Source organism: Narcine bancroftii, chromosome 3 (genome assembly GCF_036971445.1).
Source record: "Narcine bancroftii isolate sNarBan1 chromosome 3, sNarBan1.hap1, whole genome shotgun sequence".
NCBI lineage: Eukaryota > Metazoa > Chordata > Chondrichthyes > Torpediniformes > Narcinidae > Narcine > Narcine bancroftii.
The window spans coordinates 240,176,825-240,193,214 of NC_091471.1; the positions used below are offsets into that span (position 1 = coordinate 240,176,825).

General features: G+C 36.7%; 1 protein-coding gene across 3 annotated transcripts in view; it reads right to left on the minus strand.

The window, feature by feature from the left end:
* Positions 1-16,390, minus strand: part of carm1 (coactivator-associated arginine methyltransferase 1) — a 71,875-nt gene that overhangs the window by 31,087 nt on the left and 24,398 nt on the right. For all 3 annotated transcript variants that reach the window (XM_069927249.1, XM_069927248.1, XM_069927250.1), the window contains exons 4-5: positions 15,010-15,114; positions 6,180-6,290 (exon numbers count right to left, since the gene is read on the minus strand). In XM_069927249.1, the coding sequence (XP_069783350.1) occupies positions 6,180-6,290; positions 15,010-15,114 (216 nt within the window). The remainder of the gene's footprint in view (positions 1-6,179; positions 6,291-15,009; positions 15,115-16,390) is intronic.

Below are 16,390 nucleotides of genomic sequence, written 5' to 3' on the forward strand. Positions count from 1 at the left end.
ATTTCTCATTGTTCCAGAGCATAACTTCTCCCATGTTTCCTTCTTTATCTTTATATTTAAATCTTGTTCCCATTTTTGTTTAGTTTTACCATTTGTTTCCTCATTCTCCTTTTCTTGCAGTTTAATATACATATTTGTTATAAATCTTTTGATTGTCATTGTATCTGTAATCACATATTCAAAGTTACTTCCCTCTGGTAACCTCAGACTACTTCCTAATTTGTCCTTCAAGTAGGATCTCAATTGGTAATATGCCAACACTGTATCTTGAGTTATATTATATTTATCCTTCATTTGTTCAAAGGTTAATAATTTATTTCCTGAAAAACAATTTTCTATTCTTTTGATCCCTTTTTTCTCCCATTCTCTAAAGGAAAGGTTATCTATTGTAAAAGGGAGTAACTGATTTTGCGTCATTATTAGTTTTAGTAATTGGTAATTTGTTTTATTCCTTTCTACATGAATCTTCTTCCACATATTGAGCAGATGATGTAATACTGGAGAACTCCTACGTTGTACCAATTTTTCATCCCATTTATATAATATGTGTTCAGGTATCTTTTCCCCTATTTTATCTAGTTCTAATCTCGTCCAATCTGGCTTTTCCCTTGTTTGATAAAAATCTGATAGGTATCTTAATTGTGCAGCTCTATAATAATTTTTAAAGTTTGGCAATTGTAAGCCTCCTTGTTTATACCATTCTGTTAATTTATCTAGTGCTATCCTCGGTTTCCCCCACTTTCCATAAAAATTTCCTTTATTATTTTCTTTAACTCCTTGAAGAATTTCTCTGTCAAGTGTATTGCCAATGCCTGAAATAGGTATAGTATCCTTGGGAAAATGTTCATTTTAATACAGTTTATCCTTCCTATTAGTGTTAGTGGTAAATCTTTCCAATGCTCTAAATCGCCCAGTAATTTTTTCATTAGTGGATAATAATTGAGTTTATATAGATGGCCTAGATTTTTATTTATTTGTATACCTAGGTATTGCTTTATTGCTTGCATTTGCCATCTGAATGGTGATTCTTTCTTAAATTTTGAGAAATCTGCATTATTCATTGGCATTGCTTCACTTTTATTTACGTAAATCTTGTAAGCCGATACTTCTCCATATTCCTTCAATTTCTTATATAATTCTTTTATTGATAGTTCTGGTTCTGTTAAGTATACTATAACATCGTCCGCAAATAGACTGATTTCATATTCCTTATCTTTTATTTTTATCCCTTTTATATCATTTTCTGTTCTTATCAATTCTGCTAGTGGTTCTATAGCTAACGCGAACAATAAGGGTGATAGTGGGCATCCCTGCCTTGTTGATCTGCTTAAATTAAATTGCTTTGATATATATCCATTTACTGTCACTTTCGCCAATGGCCCCTTATATATTTAATCCAATTAATATACTTCTCTGGTAAACTGAATTTTTGCAATACTTTGAATAAATAATTTCATTCTACTCTGTCAAAGGCCTTCTCTGCGTCTAAAGCAACTGCTACTGTTGGCGCTTTACTCCCTTCTACTGCATGAATTAAGTTAATAAATTTACAAATATTGTCTGTTGTCCGTCTTTTTTTAATAAATCCAGTTTGGTCTAGATTTACCATTTTAGGTACATAATCTGCTAATCTGTTTGCTAATAGTTTAGCTATTATCTTATAATCTGTGTTAAGTAATGATATTGGTCTATATGACGCTGGTGCGAGTGGATCTTTCCCTTGCTTTGGTATTACTGTAATTATTGCTGTTTTACATGAATCTGGTAAGCTTTGTGTTTTGTCAATCTGGTTGATTACTTCCAGGAGGGGAGGAATTAATAAATCTTTAAATGTTTTATAGAATTCTATTGGGAATCCATCCACTCCTGTTGTTTTATTATTTGGTAGTTTTTTAATTATCTCTTGTATTTCTACTATTTCAAATGGTTCTGTTAATTTATTTTGTTCCTCTATTTGTAATTTTGGTAGTTCAATTTTAGTTAAAAATTCATCTATTTTGCCTTCTTTCCCTCCGTTTTCAGTTTGGTATAATTGTTCATAGAATTCTCTAAAGTTTTCATTAATCTCCGTTGGATTATATGTGATTTGTTTGTCTTTTTTCCTTGATGCCAATACCATTTTCTTAGCTTGTTCTGTCTTAAGCTGCCATGCTAGAATTTTGTGCGTTTTTTCTCCTAGTTCATAATATTTCTGTTTTGTCTTCATTATGTTCTTCTCCACCTTATATGTTTGTAGTGTTTCATATTTTATTTTTTCATTTGCCAATTCTCTTCTTTTAGTTGTATCTTCCTTCATTGCTAATTCTTTTTCTATATTTACTATTTCCCTTTCCAACTGCTCTGTTTCCTGATTGTAGTCCTTCTTCATTTTGGTTACATAACTTATTATTTGCCCTCTAATGAACGCTTTCATTGCATCCCATAGTATAAACTTATCTTTCACTGATTCTGTATTTATTTCAAAGTACATTTTAATTTGTCTTTCAATGAATTCTCTAAAATCCTGCCTTTTAAGCAGCATGGAGTTTAATCTCCATCTATACATTCTTGGAGGGATGTCCTCTAACTCTATTGTCAATATCAAGGGTGAGTGGTCCGATAATATTCTAGCTTTATATTCTGTTTTTCTTACTCTATCTTGCATACGAGCTGATAACAGAAATAGGTCTATTCTTGAGTATGTTTTATGTCTACCCGAATAATATGAATATTCCTTTTCCTTTGGGTGTTGTTTCCTCCATATATCCAAAAGTTGCATTTCTTCCATCGATTTAATTATAAATTTGGTTACTTTGTTCTTTCTGTTAATTTTTTCTCAGTTTTGTCCATATTTGAATCCAAATTAAGGTTGAAATCCCCTCCTATTAATATGTTCCCTTGCGTATCTGCCATCTTCAAAAAAATATCTTGCATAAACTTTTGATCTTCTTCGTTAGGTGAATATACATTGAGTAGATTCCAAAACTCCGAATATATCTGACATTTTATCATTACATATCTCCCTGCTGGATCTATTATTTCCTCTTCTATTTTAATTGGTATATTTTTACTGATTAATATAGCTACTCCTCTTGCTTTTGAATTATATGACGCTGCTGTTACATGTCCTACCCAATCTCTCTTTAATTTCTTGTGCTCGAATTCAGTTAAATGTGTTTCTTGCACAAATGCTATATCAATTTTTTCTTTTTTTCAGTAAATTTAGCAGTTTCTTCCTTTTGATTTGGTTATGTATTCTGTTTATATCTAAAGTCAAATAGTTCAACGTAGCCATTTCATACTTTGTTTATCTTCCCTTTCCGTTTCTCCATCATCACCTTTCCTTCTTATCCATTTCTGCTTTCTTGTTTTGAACACTTTATAAGACAACATTTCTAAAACATCAAACATTTTCCTTATTTTCCTACTTAAAACTTCTTTAACCCCATTCTCCCCTCCCCCACCCCTGAGTTGCCCTTTATCCCTTGCCAGGCAACCACATCTCCCCTCTCCATTTGGATTTGCGAATTCACTCGCAAGGGTCAACTGATTTTGCAGTGACCGTAACTCCTCCCCACCCAGCCCCCCCGGAAAAGATTTCAATTTTCATATATAACAAAGGTCACTCTTTTAATTCCCTCCTTATTCCCTCTATTCTCTTTCATTCCCTTATTAATTCTTATCTATACTCTATATATTTTCCTCTAAATACGGATACACTCATTCATACACATATATACATACACATCTATATATATACATATATATATATATATATATATATATGTATATATATATATACCCATATGCACACATACATATAGTTCGTGGTCATTTTTACACTCATTACATGTCTTCATCTCTCTGCTTGTTTTGTAGTTGTTCTGCAAATTTTCGTGCTTCCTCTGGATCCGAGAATAGTCTGTTTTGTTGCCCTGGAATAACTATTTTAAGTACCGCTGGGTACTTTAACATAAATTTATATCCTTTTTTCCATAAGATCATTTTTGCTGTATTGAACTCCTTCCTCTTCTTCAGGAGTTCAAAACTTATGTCTGGATAGAAAAAAAATTTTTGACCTTTGTATTCCAGTGGCTTTTTGTCTTCTCTTATTTTCTTCATTGCTTTCTCCAATATATTTTCTCTTGTATATCTTAAAAATTTTACAAAAATGGATCTTGGTTTTTGCTGCAGTTGTGGTTTTGGGGCTAATGTTCTATGTGCCCTCTCTATTTCCATTTCTTCCTGTAATTCTGGTCTTCCTAGGACCCTGGGGATCCAATCTTTTATAAATTCTCTCATATTCTTGCCTTCTTCATCTTCCTTAAGGCCCACTATCTTTATATTATTTCTTCTATTATAGTTTTCCATTATATCTATCTTCTGAGCTAACAGCTCATGTGCCTCTAACTTTTTTATTAGATTCTTCTAATTTCTCTTTTAAGTCCTCTACTTCCATTTTTACGATTATTTCTCGTTTTTCCAAATTATCCACTCTTTTTCCTATCTCTGATATGACCATTTCTATTTTATTCATTTTTTCTTCTGCACTCTTAATTCTTCTTTTTATCTCATTAAATTCTTGTAATTGCCATTCTTTCACTGATTCCATATATTCTTTAAAAAATAAATATATCCATTGTCCTGCCTTTCCCTTCTTCTTCCATTTCTCTATGTTCTTCTTCTTCTTCTTCCTCTGGGTTGGCCATCTGTTGTTTCCTTGTTTTCTTTTTGCTCTCTTCTTTCTTGTTCTCGTTATTTTCTATGTTCTCTTCTTGTTGCTGTGTTGCAGCTGTCACTCTCAGCTGTGGAGATCGACTCCTCAGCTGTTTCCCCCTCCCGTCAGTGTGTTTTTTTCATGCGCATGCACGGTTGCGCACTTTTACTCGGCTCCGCGAGCCATTTTTGTAGTCCCGAGCCCGGGACTTCAACTGACCTGAGGGAGCGGGCTTCTCTCTCCGCAGCGGGCCTCCTCGGACAGGCAAGGCCTTCACCTTCTTCTTCCGACGTTCTTTCATCTTCTCTTCTTCCCGTTGTTTTCGACTTTTCTCTCTTCGCTGCCATTTTCTTCTCACCTTTATTTTTACTTTTTTAAAATTTTTACTCTTGTACCTTTGTGTTTTGTGCGTTTTTTTTCAACTTTTCCGGAGAGGGCTGGAATTCCCTGACCGGCCACTACTCCATCACATGACTCCTCCTGCAAACGTGTTTCCTGATGGCTACTTTCATGTGGTCAGTGGGTTTCGAAGGGCAACATCCAGACATAGACTTCTGCTATACTAGCTTGGTTACTTCAGGAAGTTTTCACGAGCAGAGTGGAAAGCACATACCCAGCACTCAGACAACGACATTAAACTTTATCATGCCACTGATTTGTTGGGATTATTTTGCATTGAGAACAGGGAAACTGGGATTATGAAAAGGACAGTCATTACATTAAAAGTGTACAAGATAGATTGAAATTAGATTTCACCAGCTTATTTTTAAGTTTATACACCCAGTCTTTCAGAATTTTACAACATTTTATACCCAAGCAATTGCCTGCTCCCTTAAATATTCCAAACTACCGAAACATTGACATACGAGCCCCAGGTTGTCTGTAAGGAGTTTGTACTTTCTCTCTGTGTCTGCGTGGGTTTCCTCCCACTGTTCAAAACATATCGGGGGTGTAGGTTAATTGGGTGGCACACAAGTGGCCTGTTACCTGTATGTATGTCTAAAACAGGGGTTTCCATCTGAAAGTTGGTACCTACAACAACAACAACGCAGGCCCTGATGAATGCAAGAATAGGGAAAAGAAACAAATGCTACTCCTACAAAAGGTCATGGTGCAGTGAATAAATGAGCAGCATTTTAACACAATCCAAATTATACAGAGTTCAGTTCTGTACTGGCAAAAATACGCAGAACAAAAATAAATTTTCTTCCCAATCTCAAACAGAGCAGCTAGAATCTGGAGCAAGAAACAAACTGCTGGAGAAACTCAATGGGTCAGGCAGCATCCGTGGAGGGATACAGATGACGCTTTAGGTGAAGGCTCTGACCCAAAATGCCGATTGTTCATTCGCCTCCACAGATGCTGCCTAACCTAACTTCCTGCAGAAGATTGCTTTTTTGCTCCAGGAAAACCCTTCCTTCATTGGCTTTTTTGAGACATCTTCCAAGGCCTGCTTGTGGCAGAGGTACAAACACGCCCTTACCTCAGCATGCTGAGCCATGGTGCTTGCTTCCACCGCATACACTTTCCGTGCTCCTGCCTGCACTGCAAAGAACGACAGAATTCCCGAGCCACAGCCAACATCCAGAACAGTCTGAAAGAGTGACCATTAGTAATTAACCACCCTGTAGCATCGCGAAACAATCACACATTCTGGAAACTGCTGGCTACGATAAAGATGCATTTCTACGTTGTGGGTTAAAACAATCTATTCTGCAGCTTTGTTTTGTAAAATATGCCTTTAATAAAAACGTTTTGCTGTCCTCCAGGTCTCCAAAAACAAAGTATTTGGAGCCAAGCAGGTCCAGAGAGCATCCAACCATGCAAGGCTATACGATGATCCTTTCGAACAAGTCACTAGACAGCAGAACGGAGGTCCAATAAGGACTTGCTCCTCTTCTGAACCCGCACTATTGTCGATGTAGAACCTCCCACTCTCCCAGTGGTCACTGATATTTAGTATAGGAGAACCAGCTGACATACCATCTGCTGACTAATCCATTTCTATGCAGACCCCAGATTTAAATTCATTTTGCTGCAATAATTACAGGATCGCAAAGTTATTAATTCAATCAGAGAACCACAATGGTTATTAATGCAACTTACCAGGTGGGCAAACTAAAACACAAGTCATTTCTCATCAAATTCCAATTTTAAAGTACCCTGTACAAGAAGATGATCAGCGAATCATACAGCACACGAATAGGGCCCTTTAGCCCATCTTATCTAAACTGTCTGAGACGCCCATCTACGATAATCCCATTTGCTGACATTAAATCCATATCCCTTTTCTACCTTTCCTATCCAAATGTCTTTGAAATATTGTACGTTTCTCCAGATCCTAAAAGCTTGGGACTAGATGGTTTTCAGTTGTTTTTTTCTGGTTATCAGAACAATGGCTCTAAGCAGCTCAGAAGCATCAATAGCAGTTAAACAACAACAAACAATGGCAGGCTTATTAAATAATGTTTAATGTATACCAAAAAACAAGTTGACTTTCTGTTCTTTAGACAAATGCTTCCTACTTCTCTTTTCACTGCCATCCATAGTGCAATCTGCAGAACCTTTTGCCATTTGCAACTTTATTTTGTACAGTACACGAGAGCTCCATCGTTATCAAAATGGCACCAACAGAGTGTCGGAGCTCCACGTGGACAAGTTATGACGTCATGTCACTTCCACCAAATAGTTTGGTTAATGGAACTTTGGATAAGGGAAATGTACCGTAATTGCACCTGCCTCTACCACCTTGTCCTCTGTGTGAAATGTTTATTCTTTAGATCTCCAATGAAATGACTCCACTCTCAGGTGGGTCTAATTCTAGACTCCTCTGTTCTATGCCCCTCATAAATTTACAGACAAGGTCCAAGTATTATTCTAATACAGGGCTTTTATTAACAGACTAGAACCACCTCTAAACTGGCCAGTGGGAAAGCATCTCCATCTGTTATACAGACAAAACCAATAGCAAGGGATCAGTATAATATGCCCACCACCCCCCATTATATCATCACAGTCATGCCTCAGCCTCCTGCATTCCAGTGTGAATAAACCTAGCCTACCCAATCTCTCCTTACAACTACAAGCCCCCATTTCCAGGTAACATCCCGGTAAATCTCCTCTGCACTCTATTGCTACCACATCCTTCCTGTGGCATGGAAATCACATCTGTACATAATACTCCAAGTGCAAAGTAACTGAGCAAACAGATCCACGGCAGGCGCCACCTCTCCAGCTCTCCACTTGGCCCTGGAACACTTGGGACACGCATGCTGCTCAGAACATAATGAAAGCTTCCCACCCCTCCATAGGCCCCATCTACATCTCCCACTGCCTAGGAAAGATAACCAACACACTGAAAGTTGCATCTCTTGTTGGACACACTCTCTTAAGAATATGCATTCATCACTGGCATAAAGACAGTTTCTTCCAAGCACCTTATCGGGCTCCTGAATAAACCCCATAACAGTGGAGGCTGCATGATTAGTGAGGTGTTACAGCGCCAGCAATCGCGGTTTGAATCCCACACCGTTTGTAAGGAGTTTGTACATTCTCCCCATGTCTGTGTGGGTTTCCTCCAGGTGCTCTGGTTTCCTCCCACTTTCAAAACGTTCCGGGGGCTATAGGTCAATTGGGCTCGTGGGCTGAAAGGGCCTGTTGACGTGCTGTATGTCCAAATTTAGTGTTATCATACTGTCCTCGCGTGGTATTAACTTATCTTTTTTTTTAATTTTTTATTTTTCACACTATAAACCATATTGATCAAGATACATACATTTTCCTTCTTGAATATATACAGTGTCGTTTTCTCCTCCCCCCTTCCCTCCTCCTCTCCCTCCCTCCCTACCTCCCCTCCCATTTACTTAAAGTTCAGAAAATAAGGTACATTAAACCCGTCAAACAATGTTGTCACTCAATAAAAATAAACAAGAAATTCCACTGAGTCAGTTCTTTTCATTCCCTTCTCCTTCTGTCATTTTAGGTGATAGATATCCCCGGTAGGTTTTCTCTATTATGTTTCATGTATGGCTCCCATATTTATTCAAATATTGTAATATTATTTCTTAAATTATAGGTTATTTTTTCTAATGGAATACATTTATTCATTTCTCTATACCATTGTTGTATTCTCAAATTATCTTCTAATTTCCAGGCTGACATAATACATTTTTTTGCTACAGCTAGGGCTATCCTAACAAATCTTTTTTGTGCTCCATCCAAATTCTTTGTTTTTTATATTACTTAGGAGGAAGATCTCTGGGTTTTTTGGTATATTGCTTTTTGTGATTTTATTTAATATCTGGTTTAGATCTTCCCAAAATTTTTTCACTTTCTCACATGTCCAAATTGCATGAATTGTTGTTCCCATTTCCTTTTTACAGCGAAAACATCTGTCAGATACTGTTGGGTCCCATTTATTTAACTTTTGAGGTGTAATATATAGCCTGTGTATCCAATTAAATTGTATCATACGTAACCTTGTATTTATTGTATTTCTCATAGTTCCTGAGCATAACTTCTCCCATGTTTCCTTCTTTATCTTTGTTTAGATCTTGTTCCCATTTTTGTTTAGTTTTACCATTTGTTTCCTCATTCTCCTTTTCTTGTAGTTTAATATACATGTTTGTTACAAATTTTTTGATTATCATTGTGTCTGTAATCACATATTCAAAATTACTTCCCTCTGGTAACCTCAGACTGCTTCCCAATTTGTCCTTCAGGTAGGATTTCAGTTGGTAGTATGCCAACACTGTATCGTGAGTTATATTTATCCTTCATTTGTTCAAAGGATAATAATTTATTTCCTGAAAAGCAATTTTCTATTCTTTTGATCCCTTTTTTCTCCCATTCTCTAAAGGAAAGGTTATCTATTGTAAAAGGGATTAGCTGATTTTGCGTCAGTATTAGTTTTGGTAGTTGGTAATTTGTTTTATTCCTTTCTACATGAATCTTCTTCCAAATATTGAGCAGATGATGTAATACTGGAGAATTCCTACGTTGTACCAAATTTTCATCCCATTTATATAATATATGTTCAGGTATCTTCTCCCCTATTTTATCTAGTTCTAATCTAGTCCAATCTGGCTTTTCCCTTGTTTGATAAAAATCTGATAGGTATCTTAATTGTGCGGCTCTATAATAATTTTTAAAGTTTGGCAGTTGTAAGCCTCCTTTTTTATACCATTCTGTTAATTTATCTAGTGCTATCCTCGGTTTCCCCCCTTTCCATAAAAATTTCCTTATTATTTTCTTTAACTCCTTGAAGAATTTCTCTGTCAAGTGTATTGCCAATGCCTGAAATAGGTATTGTATCCTTGGGAAAATGTTCATTTTAATACAGTTTATCCTTCCTATTAGTGTTAGTGGTAAGTCTTTCCAATGCTTAAGTCGTCTTGTAATTTTTTCATTAGTGGATAATAATTGAGTTTATATAGATGGCCGAGCTTTTTATTTATTTGTATACCTAGGTATCGCATTGCTTGCGTTTGCCATCTGAATGGTGATTCTTTCTTAAATTTTGAGAAATCCGCATTATTCATTGGCATTGCTTCACTTTTATTTGCGTTAATCTTGTACCCCAACACTTCTCCATATTCCTTCAATTTCTTATGTAATTCTTTTATTGATAGTTCTGGTTCTGTTAAGTATACTATAACGTCATCTGCAAATAAACTGATTTTATATTCCTTGTCTTTTATTTTATTTTCTGTTCTTATCAGTTCTGCCAGTGGTTCTATGGCTAACGAACAATAAGGGCGATAGTGGGCATCCCTGCCTTGTTGATCTGCTTAAGTTAAATTGTTTTGATATATATCCATTTACTGTCACTTTCGCCAATGGCCCCTTATATAATGGTTTAATCCAATTAATATATTTCTTTGGTAAGCTGAATTTTTGTAGTACTTTGAATAAATAATTCCATTCTACTCTGTCAAAGGCCTTCTCTGCGTCTAAAGCAACCACTACTGTTGGAGCTTTATTCCCTTCTACTGCATGAATTAAGTTATTAAATTTACAAATATTGTCTGTTGTTTGTCTTTTTTTTCATAAATCCAGTTTGGTCTAGATTTACTATTTTTGGTACATAGTCGGCTAATCTGTTTGCTAATAATTTAGCTATTATCTTATAATCTGTGTTAAGTAAAGATATTGGTCTATATGAAGCTGGTGCGAGTGGATCTTTCCCTGTCTTTGGTATTATTGTAATTATTGCTGTTTTGCATGAATCTGGTTAGCTTTATGTTTTATCAATCTGGTTGATTACTTCCAGGTTGGGAGGAATTAATAAATCTTTAAATATTTTATAGAATTCTATTGGGAATCCATCCTCTCCTGGTGTTTTATTATTTGGTAGTTTTTTAATTATCTCTTGTATTTCTACTATTTCAAATGGTTCTGTTAATTTATTTTGTTCCTCTGTTTGTAGTTTTGGTAGTTCAATTTTAGTTAAAAATTCATCTATTTTGTCTTCTTTCCCTTCTTTTTCAGTTTGATATAATTGTTCGTAGAATTCTCTGAAGTTTTCATTAATCTCCGTTGGATTATATGTGATTTGCTTGACTTTTTTCCTTGAAGCCAATACCATTCTCTTAGTTTGTTCTGTCTTAAGATGCCACGCTAGAATTTTGTGCGTTTTTTCTCCTAGTTCATAATATTTCTGTTTGGTCTTCATTATGTTCTTCTCCACCTTATATGTTTGTAGTGTTTCATATTTTATTTTTTTATCTGCCAATTCTCTTCTTTTAGTTGTGTCATCCTTCATTGCTAATTCTTTTTCTATATTTACTATTTCCCTTTCCAACTGCTCTGTTTTCTGATTGTAGTCCTTCTTCATCTTGGTTACATAACTTATTATTTGCCCTCTAATGAACGCTTTCATTGCATCCCATAGTATAAACTTATCTTTCACTGATTCCGTATTTATTTCAAAGTACATTTTAATTTGTCGTTCAATGAATGCTCTAAAATCCTGTCTTTTAAGTAGCATGGAGTTTAATCTCCATCTATACATTCTTGGAGGGATGTCCTCTAACTCTATTGTCAATATCAGGGGTGAGTGGTCCGATAATAGTCTAGCTTTATATTCTGTTTTTCTAACTCTGTCTTGCATGCGAGCTGATAACAGGAATAGGTCTATTCTTGAGTATGTTGTATGTCTACCCGAATAATATGAATATTCCTTTTCCTTTGGGTGTTGTTTCCTCCATATATCCAAAAGTTGCATTTCTTGCATCGATTTAATTATAAATTTGGTTACTCTGATCTTTCTGTTAATTTTTTCCCCCGTTTTATCCATGTTTGAATCCAAATTAAGGTTGAAATCCCCTCCTATTTGTATGTTCCCTTGCGTGTCTGCTATCTTCAAAAAAATATCTTGCATAAATTTTTGATCTTCTTCGTTAGGTGAATATACATTGAGTAAATTCCAAAACTCCGAATATATCTTACATTTTATCATTACATATCTCCCTGCTGGATCTATTATTTCCTCTTCTATTTTGATTGGTACATTTTTACTGATTAATATAGCTACTCCTCTAGCTTTTTGAATTATATGACGCTGCTGTTACATGTCCTATCCAATCTTTCTTTAATTTCTTGTGCTCCACTTCAGTTAAGTGTGTTTCTTGTACGAATGCTATATCAATTTTTTCTCTTTTCAGTAAATTTAGCAGTTTCTTCCTTTTGATTTGGTTATGTATTCCATTAATATTTAAAGTCATATAGTTCAACATAGCCATTTCATACTTTGTTTATCTTTCCTTTCCGTTTCCTCATCATCACCTTTCCTTCTTATCCATTTCTGCTTTCTCTTTTTGAACACTTTATAAGACATTTCTAAAACATCAAACATTTCCCTTATTCTCCTATCTAAAATTCCTTTAACCCCACTATCCCCTCCCCTTCCTGAGTTGCCCTTTATCCCTTGTCGGGCAACCACATCTCCCCACTCCATTTGGATTTGCGAATTCACTCGCAAGCGTCAACTGATTTCGCAGTGACCGTAACTCTTCCCCACCCAGCCCCCCCCAGAAAAGATTTTAATTTTCATATACAACAAAGGTCATTCTCTTAATTCCCCCCATACTTCCTTTCTTCCCTTTCTTTCCCTTCTTAGTTCTTACCTATATTCTAATTTTTTTATATATACATACACACACACACACACACACACACCTACATACATACATACATATAGTTTGTTCTCGTTACATATCTTCCTCTCTCTGTCTGTTTTGTAGTTGTTCTGCAAATTTTCTTGCTTCCTCTGGATCCAAGAATAGTCTGTTTTGCTGCCCTGGAATAACTATTTAAAGTACCGCTGGATACTTTAGCATAAATTTATATCATTTTTTCCAGAGGATCGTTTTTGCTGCATTAAACTCCTTCCTCTTCTTCAGGAGTTCAAAACTTATATCTGAATAGAAAAAAATTTTTTGACCTTTGTATTCCAGTGGTTTTTTGTCTTCTCTTATTTTCCTCATTGCTTTCTCCAATATATTTTCTCTTGTTGTATATCTTAAGAATTTTACTAGAATGGATCTTGGTTTTTGTTGTGGTTGTGGTTTAGGGGCTAATGTTCTGTGTGCCCTTTCTATTTCCATTTCTTCCTGTAGTTCTGGTCTTCCTAGGATCCTGGGGATCCATTCTTTTATAAATTCTCTCATATTCTTGCTTTCTTCATCTTCTTTAAGGCCCACTATCTTTATATTGTTTCTTCTATTATAATTTTCCATTATATCTATCTTCTGAGCTAACAGCTCTTGTGTCTCTTTAACTTTTTTATCAGATTCTTCTAATTTCTTTTTTAAGTCCTCTACTTCCATTTCTATGGCTGTTTCTCGTTCTTCCACCTTGTCCACTCTTTTTCCTATATCTGACATGATCATCTCTAATCTATTCATTTTTTCTTCTGTACTTTTTACTCTTCTTTTTATTTCACTGAATTCTTGTGATTGCCATTCTTTTACTGATCCCATATATTCTTTAAAAAAAAAATATATCCATTGTCTTACCCTTCCCTTCATCTTCCATTTCTCTGTGTTCTTCCTCTTCTTCTTCTGAGTCCACTCCAGGATCTGTGTCCTTTGCTTCTGTCTCTTCTGGTTTTCTTGTTGGTTTGTTTGTTTTATTTTGTTGGGTATTTTTGGTCTTCTTATTTTTATTAGAAGTGTCTTGCTGCTGGTCTTCTTCCTCTGGGTTGGTCATCTGTTGATTCTTTGATTTCTTTTTACTCTCTTCTTTCTTGCTCTTGTTATTTTCTGTGTTTTCCTCTTGCTGCTTTGTTGCAGCTGTCAATTTCAGCTGTGGAGATCGACTCCTCAGCTGGTCCCCCCTCCCGTCAGTGTTATTTTTGTCTTGCGCATGCGCGGTTGCGCACTTTTGTTTGGCTCCTTAAGCCATTTTTGTAGTCCCGAGTTCGGCGCTTCAACTGACCTTAGGGAGCGGGCTTCTCTCTCCGCGGCGGGCCTCCTCGGACAGGTAAGGCCTTCACCTTCTTCTTCCGACGTCCTTTCTTCTTCTCTTCTTCCCGTTGCTTTTGCTTTTCTTTTTTCGCTGCCATTTTCTCCACACCTTTATTTTCACTTTATTTTGGTTTTTGTGTTTGTGCCTTCGTTTTTTCACTGTCTTTTTTTTACTTTTCTGGAGAGGGCTGGAGTTCCCCGACCGGCCACTACTCCATCACGTGACTCCTCTATCTGATCTTTCTTTTCAATGTTATCGTATACTCTGTGTATGAATGCTAGGGGTAACCTGTTGGTCTACTCATGGTATTAGGTATTTTGTGACAAATAAGCAATGTAATGTCCAACTGAACATGATACCCCAACTATTATTCGACTCAATTCCTTGACCCACCAAGGCAAGCACAACAAATTCTAAAACACGACGCTGCAGAAACTCCACAGGTCAGGCAATGTTCTTTATAAAGCAAATATGAAGATACAGAACCGATGTTTCACGCTTGAGCCCTGATGTTCAGCCTCGATGAAGGGTTCAAACCTGAAGCGTCGGTTCTGTATCTTTATCTTTGCTATATAAAGGACACAGTTTGACCTGCGGAGTTTCCCCAGCGTCGTGTTTTTAAGCACAACAAATTCCTTCTTTGCTACTGGTGTCACCCTTTTCAGGAGCCAGATTTGGACTTGCACCACAAAGCCTCTCTGTACATTAAAACCCTCCTAAGCGCCCTGCTAATTGCTCTATGCGCCCCATCAGAATTTGATTTTATTGCACATGAACGCGTGGAAAAGTTCAGGGCATGAAAAGCAGCTCATTTAAAACTCCTCACATTAATGGCTCTTGCTCACCTTGTCTTTGAAGTCTGCGTGGTTTTGGAGTATTGCCCTTTGGTAGGTCCCTGTGCGTATGTAGTCTTGCATCATGTTCTGTTGTTGTGACAAATATCCATAGAACTGCAAGCAGATTCAAAGGGAGAAAAAAAAAATCAGTCCACAGCTATTTCAAATTCCACATCTGTAAGGATCTGCGCTGGGGCCTCCATGTCGATGCAATCACAAAGAAGGCTCGCCAGTGGCAATACTTCGTGAGATGTTTGAGGAGATTCAATATGTCATCAAACAGTGGATAGCATTCTGGCTGGTTGCTTCACTGTCTGGTGCAGACGTGCCATTGCACAGGACTGGAGAAGACCACAGAGGGTTGTTAACTTGGCCTGCAACATCACAAGCACCTGACTTTACTCCATCGAGGACACCTACAAGAGGCGGTGACTTAAGAAAGCAGCCTCTATCCTCAAGGACCTCCCACCACCCAGGTCAAGGTCTCTTCACTCTGCTACCATTGGGAAAAAGGAACAGGAGCCTGAAGACGAGCACCCAGCGGCACAAGGACAGCTTCTTTCCCCCTCCGCCATCAGATTTCCAAATGAACAAGGAACCACAGACACTACCTTTGACTTTTCCTTTAACCATTTTTATTTATTTTCTAATTTGGGTTATATAAATGTTGTTTTGCAACAGGATTACAGTGCGAACGAATTTCAAGACATGTTCATGACAATACATTCTGATTTATTTTTAAAGCAATAGTTAGAACAAGAGACTAGTTACTGCACTGAAAGCTTGAAGACGATGGAACAGTAAATCCTGCTGAGAAATCGATGGTTTCAGTAGGACAGGCAGAAAATATTAAAATAAAGATCAATCTGTAATAAGAAATAAGAGCAATACTGTAGTATTAACAGTCAAGTTTTGCCACTATCTCAAATTCTGCATGTTAGTCAAGTCAAGTGGGTGGCACGGTTGGTTAGTGGTGAGTGCAACGCCTTTACAGCACCAGCGATCAGGTCCAGGGTTCGAATCTTGTGCTGTCTAAGGAGTTTGTACATTTTCCCCGTGTCTGTATGGACTTTCCCTGGGGGGGGGGTCCGGTTTCTTCCCACTGTTCAAAACGTACTGGGGGTGTCGATTAATTGGGTGGCACTGATTTGTGAGCCTAAATGACCCATTAATATTCTGTATGTCTAAAAAAAAAGTCAATCCAATTGCACAAATACAACCAGATGAACCCTGAGAATGTTATGCTCCTTTTCCCATGTTCCAGGATTTTTTTTCCCCCAGTGTTTAAAGATGTACACATCTCACTTTTACTTGCTCTCAATGACAAAGCCACAAAGACCCACTGGAATAAAGAATTCTTAATAAATTCACACCGTTTGAATGAGAATGT